The sequence below is a fragment of the Neolamprologus multifasciatus genome, chromosome 13 (genome assembly GCF_963576455.1).
Source record: "Neolamprologus multifasciatus chromosome 13, fNeoMul1.2, whole genome shotgun sequence".
NCBI lineage: Eukaryota > Metazoa > Chordata > Actinopteri > Cichliformes > Cichlidae > Neolamprologus > Neolamprologus multifasciatus.
This window is the reverse complement of record NC_140451.1, coordinates 15,369,611-15,382,217: the sequence shown is the minus strand read 5'-3', so window position 1 is coordinate 15,382,217 and position 12,607 is coordinate 15,369,611. Positions and strand designations below refer to the sequence as shown.

The window sequence follows — 12,607 nt, the reverse complement described above, 5'->3', positions numbered from 1 at the left end:
CCTTATCCACAGTGTACCCATCTTCTGATGGCTGCTTCCAGCAGTATAATGTGCAATATCACAAAGCTTAGATTATCTCAAACTCTATACTCCAATGTACTTAAAGTGCCTCCACAGTCACCAGATGTCATTCCAATAGAGTACCTTTGAGATGTGGTAAAGCGAGAGAGTCACATCATGGATGTGTAGCCAACAAATCTGCAACAACAGTGTGATGCCATTATGTCAATATGGACAAAAATCTATGTTAAAGTTTTCCATTGTGCTGTTAGATTGATACCGTGAAGAATTAAGGCTTTTCTGAAGGCACAAGGGTCCAACCCAGTACTAACACTGGGTAGCTAATAAAGCTGCCAGTGAGCATATACTAATGTAGCTAATTTGGCGTTTTAATTAGTCCACAAACCACACATTGAAAGATGTTCAATAGTTTTGGTCACCCAATTGTGAAACTGTAAGAGTTATGATTCTGATTTGTCAGGCTGATCTACATGTGATGTCAAACAGTGTAGGCTGTATTCTATTCACTGACAGTAGCTAACCTTTCTACACAAGCCGGGACAGAATCATCAAGACTACCAAGACTAGTAGACAGTGTTGGGGAGTAACGGAATACATGTACCGCCGTTACGTATTTAAAATACAAAATATGAGTAACTGTATTCCGTTACAGTTACCGTTTAAAAAGGTGGTATTTAGAATACAGTTACTTTGTTGAAATAAATGGATTACACTGCGGTACTTTCCTGTTTCATATTGTGGCGGGTCAGGACTGTTTCAGTTTTGTTTGACAGCTACGTTGTGTTGTTCCAGGCGGCAGCGTTACGGTTGCCATGGTTACATGGTGCCGCTCTCTCTCTGCGTGTTTCCTGGGTGAGAGAGGCCTTTTTGTTGTTGTTGTGCTAAGCTAATAGGCAGAATGCTACAGGTATAGCTCTAAAGAATGTAACATCATAGGCAGTGTAGTCCGTGCTGCAGGGAGAATGGACTGCCATACACGTTATGTGTCTGTGAGCGAGGGAGGGAGAAAAGGGAAAAGTATGAGTTGTCATTGAGCAAAAACGGGAGCTGGAAGCATGTAAATATAATAATAACCACTGCAGCCAAGAAGAGTGCCTGACGAGCCCAGTTGTAAGTAAGCTATGACTCGACTGTACACTGTGTTCGTGTTTTCCTCCGAAACAATAAGTTCGGTTGGAGCAGCCTTTCAACGCCTCTCTGTCTCTAGCTAACAAAGTTGACCCAGACAACAAAGTAAAGCTATTTTTCGGCTACGAGCCTGACACGGAACCCACCGTATTAGCCAGAGCTCAAAATCCAATTTACAAAAATCTATTTTAAGCTAAGCCAACATTTATAACTTCCATTTGTTATGAGATAGAGTAGGTTGTGTGTTTCAGTGTGTGATTTTTCACAAGCAATGGGGCAGTGTTTGTGCAGTTTGAGCCATCATAGTTCATTTTGCGCAGTGGAGGGCTTTGCCTGCTTCAAAGGTCCAGAATGATTTTCATTATGGAAACCTAAAGGAAGCGAGGGAGAAATGAAAGTGTTGAAGACATGTAGCTACCAACTTACAAATCCTTGGCTCCATAGCTTCAGTCTTAAGAGACATCATTACTTATGACTTGTGCATATCTGTAAAACTGCATAAATGTTCACCAAACTAATTTTTTAGGGGCTTTTAAAATGTAAAAGCACCTTTCCCTAAGCAATTTATTTTCTGCTTTTTTGTTACGTGCACAACGATACACCACATACTGTTTAAGGGGGAAAAAACTGCTGCTTCGTGTGATGCCACCACACTTTTGCAATTAAATTATTATCTGCTCTTAAGTGTTAGATTTATCACATGTGATGATGACTTAATATATTTCATCTCACCAACTGTTTTCCTATTATATTATTTGCTTGTTCCTATATATAACACTACAAAGTAAATTGTTTTGTGTATGGAGGGACAACATTTACACCTCATGCCACTTGATGTAAAGACTTGCATACTGGATACCTTTGTGTTTCTGTCCTTTTAACACAAGCTTCTCCGTCCTGATTGTTGCCTCTTACAGGATTTTGTAAGGAATCTTTAGCTCCTCCATGATTCCAGATAGGAATTTATGTTCAGATTATGGGAAAATGGACAAATTATGTCAGGAATTATACATTAGTATAGTAAAAACTAGACCTATAGGTTTCTTAAACGCTTTGTTTAGTTTGGCAAGACCCACATGTTGCTGTCATATTGCTAGCCCAGTATTCATGGGACAGTTAAAGAATGAGAAACTCTGATTTATATTACAATACATTTAACAAGGGGTAACAAAGTCATAGAAAACTCTGTTATTGAGTTAATCTTATGAGACTTGAGAATCTCCTTCTGTGTAAGATTAAAAATAGTATACTTACTAACAATTTAGATTGACTTTGTAGAGATTAATCAAAGACATCTGGGCAATTTAGAGCATTTAAACAACCAAAATGAGAAGTGCAGGCCAATCATCGTGACCTACACAGAGGGTTTCTTGGGAAAATGGGTGGGGATTACTTTTGCTGTGTTACTCTGACAGAAAGTACTATCCCGCATTACAGTGAGAGTTTGATGGAGGATTCTAATGCGGTGCAAAGGGATTAAACTGCTATGATTAATCCAGAATCCCTCAGGAAATTAAACAGATAAGTAGTGGGTTATAAGAATGCAGCTTACTTGAAAGGAAATCCATTTTCTATGGCCTTGCACATAAACCCTGGTATTACTAGATTTACAGCTCCTGCATGTACTTCATCAAAAAATAAATAAATAAATAAAACAGAGGCATAATGGCGAAATTAAAACTTCTTTCCCTTTTACAATACCCATAATTTGTTTTGCACCATTTACAATTCTCATGCCCTTATGGCTTGTGTTTTCAATTAGTACCCCCTAATTCAATTTATACCCATTCTACCTCTAAAGTGAGTTATAATAGGAATTTCACTCAAGATGGTTTATTATTTCACTAACACTTTGATTGGCTGTCAAAACCTTTCATTGCTCCTATTGTAATAATTAGTGTTGTACTATTATTAGCTTTTTAAAAGGTTCGTGTCAGTGGGTGAAAAGAAAACTTTAGTGGATAAAGAATGAATGGGTGACAGCATTGTGAAATGTAGACAATGCATGAATGTCTTGCGTCTAATATGAATGCTTAACATGCTACAATTGTTCACATGACCAGTGAATTATCAAATGTTTTGTATTTTTTAAAGGTAGAGTGGACATGCTCAGAATAATGGATGCAATAATAAGGCTCATCGTTTATCCTCCAGCCTAGAAAGCAATTCATTTGTTAAGTTAGCAACATTTTCTTGTACTTTCCAAACAAACCTATTGAGAGCCAGCAAACAGGGCTCGTAATGAAGATGTCACAATGAATGGACATTATGCTTAATTAGATTCTTAGCTTGCAGCATGTTCTACATTTGCTTAATTTGCTAAATAACAGTCCAGCCTCTCCTCTTAGCAGCACTGCGGACAGTACCTCTTTCTTTTATCCTCTCTCCAGTCTGTCTTTACTGTCTATAAAAGTATATCCCTCAAGACACTTAAACTTCTCTTCCTTTTTTGCCCTGTCTTGTCTAACCTTCTAAAAATAATACAGTTATTAAAACAATATGATGACTCCTAATGGGGTTCAGATATGCACGTTCCAGTTGTTGAGAAACAGTATCCCGATCTGCAGCTGCTGAGGTCCTGTGTCAGCAAGAACTCTTGGAGCAGCTGTAGGAGCGAGATCGTTGTTGAAATGACAAGTGTTCATAAAGCTATTCACTAATGTGTGAACGAGAGACCTTTCACTAACAGGTCCCTGTGTTGTTCCTGTTGCAGGGGAACGCAGGGGAGGCTGGGCCCGCAGGAAACGGAGGACCCAAGGTAGGTCACTCGCTGAATGACTTGCAAAGCTAACACTCCTCAGTGTTGCTTTGCCCTCACACTTGTGACTAAAGCTTTGAGGAACGCGGGCTCTACGTTTTTGTTTTTTTAAAGATATGTTTTAGTTACAAATTGAGTTAGTGTTGCTGTATGGTATACAGATGCTTAAATAGCAGATGGCTCTTTTGATTAAGTGATTTATGGAATCTGTCAGTGCCCCTCTCTGAGTTTATTTTCTAACATTATTGGGTTGATTTACTGGCCTGTTTGTGGTGACCTCATCAGAGCAACACAGAAAACAAAGCAATATCAAAATCGAATTAAATATATAGGTGCCTGCTCGGTACGGCTACTGATATCCAGTTCCAACCAAGTTCAGGTCCAACCAGCGGCATTTCTAGCTTGGCCGTGTGCCCCCACCGGACATAGTTGGCAGTTTTCCCGAGTGGGACGCCAGCGAGAGATCATGTCCTTGCCATTGCACTCGCAATCCCGGCTAGATGTTTGGGCTGTCTGTCCTGAGAAGATGTCTTGCATGTGTGAGCCTCAGTTGCACCTTTTTAATGAAGTCCTTCACTGTTGAGTGAAAAACAAGTGACTTGAATAACTTCATGCGCATTTGTGAAAACATGTAATTATGTACAGCCTCCCTAAGTAAAAATTAGGACTCAAGAGTGACAAGCAATTCACAGGAGACTTCAGAGGGCAAGAAAAATGCAGATATCTTTCATTTTTAAAACATTTCAGATTGACGCAGCACTTGTTTTGTTCTTTACTAGTCCAGTCTCGTTCCCGAAGGGTTGAGAAAATTACCGTGTTTGCAATTTATTTCACTGCAGTTGCTATTTATTCCCTTGCATATTGCGTTGTGTGATATTGTCATCAGTTAGGTTGTTGACTATCAAATGTGGCATCTCAGATGCATGTGTTAATCTCCTCTGCTTTGGGAGGCCAGCCAACTACTTACAGTAATGCTGGTACAAGGGTGTTGTCTCTATATCTTACACTGAGAATACCTTGCAGTACATCATGGAGTGGAAAGAGGGGGTGTGGGATTTTGATTCTATTCTCAGAAAAACACAGCTAATGCATAACAAGACAAGAAAAACACACATATATCCACCAGATACTACACTGAATTTAGGGATCGATTTTACCGAAGATCGTTGTGGAAGCTGTTTACGCATCGTCAATAAACAGGATTATTCCTGAATGTGGAATATGGCTTAATCCTGGATCTATATCCGTTAAGCTCACTGTGGGACGACTTATTTGCTCGGGAACCTTGATTTGTGAAATAAGGTATAGCACTTAAAGGCATGGCTCTCTCCACTTGTACAGGAGCCAGCGAAAGCTATTTTGTTACACAACAGTGCACAAGAAAAGCACCAGCCGTAGCAGTAGTATTGATAAAGATGCTAATGCACAGTGCCATGTATTGAAGTGTTCTGTAGCTTTGCTCAGTTTTGCATCAATAAGGTTTCTTCCTGACCCAGACATATTTTACTGAAACCTGTGTGTGTGGACTATTGTTATACTCGCCTTTTATCCATCTGGGGGCATCCAGTATGTGCATATGCTCTATACATGCTGCGTGTTCGGAGATGTCTACAGATGGCTGTGGGCACTTTTAGCTAAGACACACAGATTTTCAGACTCTTTTGGGCGTCTTAATGTGAGAACAACAATTCCTGCAGCTGTTGGCATTATAAAAGTAATGATATGGTTGCCCTTGGACACTGTAATACTGTAGTTTGCTTGAGCTTTATGGGCCAGCTGAGGTCATTAAACTGTATAGGTTACACTTTCATAATGGAGCCAAGAGGTTCCAAGACAGCTCACACATTTCTGGCACAGTTCTCCGAAATCACTGGCTGGGCAGCCTGAGAAGAATCACTGATCAGAAAGATATTTGTGGAAATAAGCCCCTAACAGCTTTTTTACTGACTACAAATAATCCCACACATGTTATAGACTTTCCTGAAGCAGAAATGCTGCAGGGAGCTTAATAGCAAGATACTGCATGCGACTCCTGGATGTGTGTTGTGTGTGGTCTTTCTTCTCCTTAATAAATTCTTGTGTGTTTTTCTGCTGCCATCGCCAAGATCCTTAACTTAGATTCTTAGAACTTCTTTGAAGTTCAGTATTTAACTTTATTCCTTTTTTGCCTGTTTGTATTCATGTGAGTGTATTAACATCCACACAATAACTCCAGAGCAGCACATGATAAATATCATACACCACCCAGTGCATCTGTACAGTGGTGTAATTATTGTGGCGTCCCTTGGGGAAGGAGAGGGGTGGACCTTATACTTACATTTTTATAGGGATAAATGAAAGCACTATAACTCTTTAATGATTTAATTAAAAGTATTTGTGGACTAATGTGTTCCCTAGCTTATGCAATAAATGTCTCATCAGCCACTTATGAAACACTAAAAACTTTTAAAAGCTAACATCTTTTCTGAGCCTCCATGTGTCTCCTTAACCCTACTTTAGCGCTGCTGGGTGTCAGAGTGGGAAAAAAAAGATGAAAGCATAAACTTTTCAAGGGTCTTTTCTGCACCTTTTAACTTTCAGTCTTGTCATTGCAGGGGGAACTTGGATCAGAAGGGCAAAAGGGAATCGATGGAGAGAAAGTAAGTACCACTATCTTCAGCAGACATATATTCCATACCTAGCACATCAACCAGGTCTGGTTTCGTCAGGGAATCAATTCTTATAGGCTTTTCATTTTCTGTGTGATGACCTGGGGGTAGGAGCGCAGCAGAGTTTTTCTGTGTGGCTGTTTTCAGGTGCTTGTCATATCTGAAGCAGAGCAAGGAGTGCTCTAGCCGACATTGTCCTTCTGCAGTGAAATTAATTGATATGCTGCCATAGGCTTGACATACTAATGGACTAAACTCATTTCCCAAATTACTGTAAGCCCTTTCTGTGTCATTTTAGGTTACATTTTATTGCATGCTCTTAAATCTGGCTGCAGTGATTAGACTAATGTATGTAATATACACTCTGATAAGGCGCACTATTAAATGATAATTGTTTTGAATACATATCCATTCAAAAGAAACAACAACAGCACCACTTAGATCTTATTAAGCGTTTTTAGCTACAAGCAAATCTGTTTTCCTTCCTTTAAAGCATAAATTAAATGAAAGCGTGTTTTTTTTTCTTTTCTCTCTCTCGCTTTGTTGTTTCTTATTATACTGCTTTTGTTTGCTCACATAGCACAATCTCAGTAGATGTACTGAAAGCTGTGCAGATGGTCAGTTTAAAGTGGCTTAATAAAGGGACTTCTTTTCATCACCATCTCCCACTTGAGTCAACAAACAGCTGCCACAGAAATCAGCCTCCCTGCAGGCTGTGGACCCATGATCTGCCATATAACAGAGAGAGAAAGTGGATAAAAAAAACAAAAAAAACAGGGATAAACATGAGTGTGCGCAGCCAAAAGAGTATTTACCGATTTAATCCGGTAGAATTACCTCCCTGTTTCTTGTAAGTTCTCAGACTGTCAGACATCGATGCGATGATGCACGCTGCTCCTGATTTAAGGAGAAAAACACAGTGTTGTGTGGTTGGATGCCATACAGTAAACCTGAAAAAAAAAAACCCACAAAAACCCCATCTACTGTTTATATCATTTCCAAAGAATTTTTTAAAGAAGTGGTTCAAATAGGAAGGATTGGCTTTGACGAGATAGTCTGTTTTGTCCCTTTTGGAACTGACATCACTATCGGCTGTTTGAAAAGTGCAGTGAGCTGCTACATTGACAGGATTGGACCAAGGGTCTGCTGAGAGGCAATCCTGCTCCCCTCTGCTCGCTCTTTCTCTGGGTGGCAGGCATCATTGTTAGTGGTGCTCAGTCGTAAACTACTCTGCCACTAGTTTGGTGTAAGGATATATGTTTTCCTAGAGAAGTGACTTGTTTTGATCTTTGTGCATCCCTAGGCGCTGGGGCTTTCTTCGGTCATGCTCAAATGGCTTTTCATGCGTGTGCTGAAGGGATTTATTATACTGTGCCCTACTTCCTTGAGTGATTTGAAACAAAGAAAAAGTTGAGAAATTGAGATCCTATTTGTGAAGCATTGCTTCTAGCAGGCGTGTTGGTCCAGCAACTCAGATGCCCATTATGGATAATAACGTATGGATCCTGGACGTGCTTAGCCTAGCTTAGCTTGAGGACAGCTGTTCTAGCTAAATCAAAAGTGAAAAAGAAGATACGAGTCCGACCTGCTGTATCTTGTTATCTGGCAAGCTTGCCGCTAGTACATCCAAGAGGCACCGGGGGTTTGCCTTTGAGCTGAGGTCCGTAAACATGTTTTGGATCTGTCTTTGTAGAAAATCACAGAAATGACACCGACATCTATCTTTTCATCTGATGCTGGGAGAGGAAAACAAGTCTATTTTCCCAAAATGTCAGCGCGTTCCTTAGAGAACAGCAAATTTCTGGAGTGTATAGAGAACTTATTCTGCACTGGATACAGCTTTAAATCAAGCCAAATGCCTTGAGTATTTATTTTTAATTAAGTGATAACAGTTTTATTTACTAAATTGCTTTTTTTCTGCCCCACTTTACTTAAACTTACAAATTTGTGCTAGAAAGCTAGGATTTCGATTCCTTGCACAAGAAATTTTGGGGCACTGCTGTAGCCACATCCTTTAACATACTATATCATCACCCTTGAAACGATATTTCTTCCTCCTGCACCACCAGTTGACGAGCAGTTGTTTTAAGCTGAGATTTTTATCAATTCATTCGGCGTGCTCTGAAATGGCTACTAGCTCGTCATCTGTAATTATTGCAGCATAGATAACAACAGAATAAGCTTTCAAACTTGGTGCTGAAGACAGCAGTGAGTGACACTGAACCAGAATAGCAATGCTGAGTGTCATTAAAGCAAGACAATAAGCTGGGAGACTCCAATGCTTTACATGGCATGCAGTCATGCGATAATTTCTTCAAATACACACACGTTTCAGCCATTCATCAACGTCAACACAACGGATTATGTTTCCAGTACGTATCCTTCTAGAAAGAGAATAAATTATGGTACGAATCAAGGTTTCATTATTTGTTTTTCCCTTTTTTCCCACAGCTATGCTTTCTCTGTGAGTCATTTGACTTCTTGATCTAACACTTGCATTCGATTTCGAATAATACGATGGCAGGACACTGTAGACAAATACATGGGATTTAAACTACCCCCATGTCTCATCAGTGTGCAGTGAGCATTACAGGATTAAAAACCAGTATCCCCAGTGTCAGGTGAGAGGATGAAGCTGAGCCTCATCGACTAAATAAATCTGCAATAAAGCTGGGCCGTCTTTCCAGTTAATCACTTACAGAAATTGGTGCTAAGAGACTCGAAAGTCCTAAAATCGTCATTTGTAGTGAATAAACAGCCCCCAACAGGAGAAATAAATACTGTCCTTAGTATTATAATATCACTTTCAATGAGTATGCTGTAATTATTGTTTCTGCTTATTTAGAAGGTAAGAAGCAGGGAGCACGGCAAACACACTCCCTGCTTAATAACAACGCAGAAGATGTTGTCTGTTTAATGTAAATAAATGAAAAGCTGTCTATGGCGCACAAATGTATTTGATGATTTCAGTTAGCCTATTTACTCTGACTACTCCTGTGACAGACTTCATCACCTGATCTGTCCTTTTACTGCAATTAGCTCATATCCCATTTTTAAAGCTGGCGTGTTATTTAAAGCTAGAGTAGACACCCGAGAAGCTGGAATTCTGTGTATGAGCATGTGCTCCGGTATCATTTTGCAGATACACCTCCTATGGGATGGGACGTGTTACTTTGTGGGTAATTCAAGTTACATTCGTGGAGACAGGATGTTCAGCTGAGGAGTGAAGTGTCATAGGAAAAAACAAGGGACTAGTCACACCGATGAAACATGATATCCCTTGTTCTAGATGATCTGTGACAGTGTAGTCTAATATCCTCGCACTACGAGCTATTGTTTGGGTTTCCTGGGTAAATTTTATTTATTCAGAAAGTGCAGAAGCTGTCAGTGCTACAGCCCGATGTCAGTGTGATTAGTCTTATATCAGAATGTATGGGGTAGTGCATTGCTGAGCAAAGGGAAAGTCACAAAAGGCATTTCCTTCTGTAACCTCCATGGCATTTGTAGGCCAGCACTCAAGATATCTATGTTACTTACAGATCCTGTTCCATGGAGCTTTAAAGGCCTGTCATTCGGTGTAACAGCATTTCCCCACCATTGCATTCAGAATACTTACTATAGTTTTTAATTTAGCCTTCACTCAATAAGGCCAAACCTTGTTTGTGATGATTAAGTTGTTTACAGTAGTTAGAACTTGCAATCATTCTCCTGCTTCTTAGACAAGGGCACCGACCTGAAGCTGCTCTAGTTGGTAAAAGGTAAAAGTAAACACAATTAGACCGCATTTGTTCATCCCTACTTCTCTGGCTCTGTTTATTTGCTTGCTTTAGTTGTCTTGTGCTGGGGAGTTGCCAGATTGTCTTGTCTCCGCTACCTGAGCGAAGAGACACAGTGGTGTGTGTAATTAGCAGGCAAGTGTACACAGCTCCCCACAGTGTTCTGACCTCGTGCTGCAGGAACAACTGCCACACAGTCAGCACCAACTTATTCCCAGCCCCTTCTGCCTCCTTTATCCTCCCCTGTAAATGCAACAAAGCCCCAAGCTTGCAACAGAAGCTAACAATATATCCGGCCCCTGTCTGCATCTCGCTCTTTGTCATCGTGCACCTAAATTAAGCCTATGGGCTCACGACTGAGTCCATTAGATAGAGAGGAGGCTTCTTAACCATGCTGTAGTGTAGAAGGAAGGATAATAAAAAAGAAATAAAAATGCACTTTTTTTTCTCTTAAGGGGTCATTAGATGCTCTCTCTTCAGGTAGAATTTTAGCAATTTAGCAACAGTCAGCCGAGATTATTTTAAACAGCATTATTTCAGAACAATCGCTAAAGCACCGCTTCTTAACGCCTACATTTATTGATTTGCATTTTGATTAATTGTTTGTTTTTGACTTAGTATCTTATCCATTCCTTGAAATAAATTAAGAACGGGCTTGTTCTTAGGAATCACTTTACATATTGTTGGAGATATTTCATGTAATTACTGTGTACATGAATGGCTCAAACTGCACATTGACTTATAATGAAAAAATATAGGTGTATGGATTCAAAAGGTAGTATAGTATATTTGTTTTTCCTTTTAACCACTTTTGTGCTGAATCTGATTTGACCATTTTTCTATTAACAAACGTATGTATTGTGTCTGACATTTAACTTACTCAGAGAGCATTCTGGGATAGCTTTACACGCTGACAACTGTGTAAAACTGGTAGGTTTCAAACGTACAGTGTTTGCAACAGTAACAACATCAACACACACAAAAAAAGATTTTGGCTGAGTGGAAAAAGTGGTTCCATCTATTTTTATGAAAGAGATTATTTAAAATAGTTAATCTAAAATTTAAAGCACCAAGTGCTGGTGCTATAGTTTGAAATCCACAAGGTCACATTATGGCTATTTAATACCAAAGCTTTAGTCAACGGACTCAAAGTACAGTTCTGAATTGTACTTTGATTGGCTGTAGGGAAATGTGAAACAAGAAAAAAGCTTATTAATTGGTAAATTTTTCCCCATCTTTTCATTTTTGTACATCTGTGAAAAACGCTTAACGAAAAATTTGCAAGGCTGCCAAAAACGTCATCCAAAAAAATATGAAGGCTTACTTTTTAATTGCTCTGGTTGTTCTCCAGATGATGTGTAGGCCTGCAGTGCATATCTTATAAACCTTTATAGGTCAGAACAATTGCACAGATGTGCCAAGTTTTCTATCAAGCAAATTTATATTCTAAGCCAATGTGTCTTTTACTACAGTGTGTATTTTTAGTATTTGGAAGAATTAAGAATTCTAACTTTTTTCTGTAAAGCTACTTTGTTAAGTTTTTTAATTAAAATATTTACCAGAAGGAAACATTTTTGTAGCTCGCAGATTGGCTATGGCAGTTGCAGAGCTTAGTTTGACTGTGTGAATGACTATAATTTAAAATAAGGTGGGAGAGTGACTTGTAGGCTGACTCAATTTTTGTTTGACCTGAATTTTTGACAAGAACATGTGGTGCTTCTGAAAAATAGCTCACCACTTTACAGAAGCTTATCACACTTGTATTATTCGGTTTGAATTATGGCAGTTCCCTGTCAGCTCTTTAGTAAACACATTGTTTTGTGTCTACAATTGGGGAAAAAGTGAAACAGAAGGCCACAGTTCCTTCAAATTTCCCCCTTTTATTGTAAAGAAATTCTCAAATCCTGAAAACTTCAGAATTAATGAATCGTCTATTCATGTGAACAGCCTGACACGAATATAAGATTGCAAAGAAATCCTGCTGTTTTTTTAATACTGAATTAAAGAAATGCATCAGCATCACTCCCTGGTTTAATGATGTTATATATTTGAGAAATTGAAGTCTGAGGACCCAAATGCAGGACTCACAGGCAGAAGCGGACCTCAACTGGAAGGCAATTCTTTATTGCAGCTGGTGAAGTTAGAAACATAAATCTAAAACGGAGGCAAAACTGAGTTGAAAATCCCGAGAGCCGAAAATCTAGGAAGCTCAGCGGGGAGACACACAGGCAACTACACAGTACAGCGTGACAAGGAAGAAGTGAAAGATACTGCTA

The 12,607-nt window shown here is 39.3% G+C and overlaps 1 protein-coding gene across 6 annotated transcripts in view; it reads left to right on the top strand.

The window, feature by feature from the left end:
• The window catches only part of LOC146505253 (uncharacterized), a 98,159-nt gene that overhangs the window by 17,338 nt on the left and 68,214 nt on the right, over nucleotides 1-12,607 (top strand). For all 6 annotated transcript variants that reach the window (XR_014877420.1, XM_085181744.1, XM_085181747.1 and 3 more), the window contains 2 exons: nucleotides 3,863-3,907; nucleotides 6,502-6,546. Coding sequence is in view for 5 of the 6 variants with exons in the window: in XM_085181744.1 (XP_085037870.1) it covers nucleotides 3,863-3,907; nucleotides 6,502-6,546 (90 nt within the window). In the remaining variant the exon portion in view is untranslated. The remainder of the gene's footprint in view (nucleotides 1-3,862; nucleotides 3,908-6,501; nucleotides 6,547-12,607) is intronic.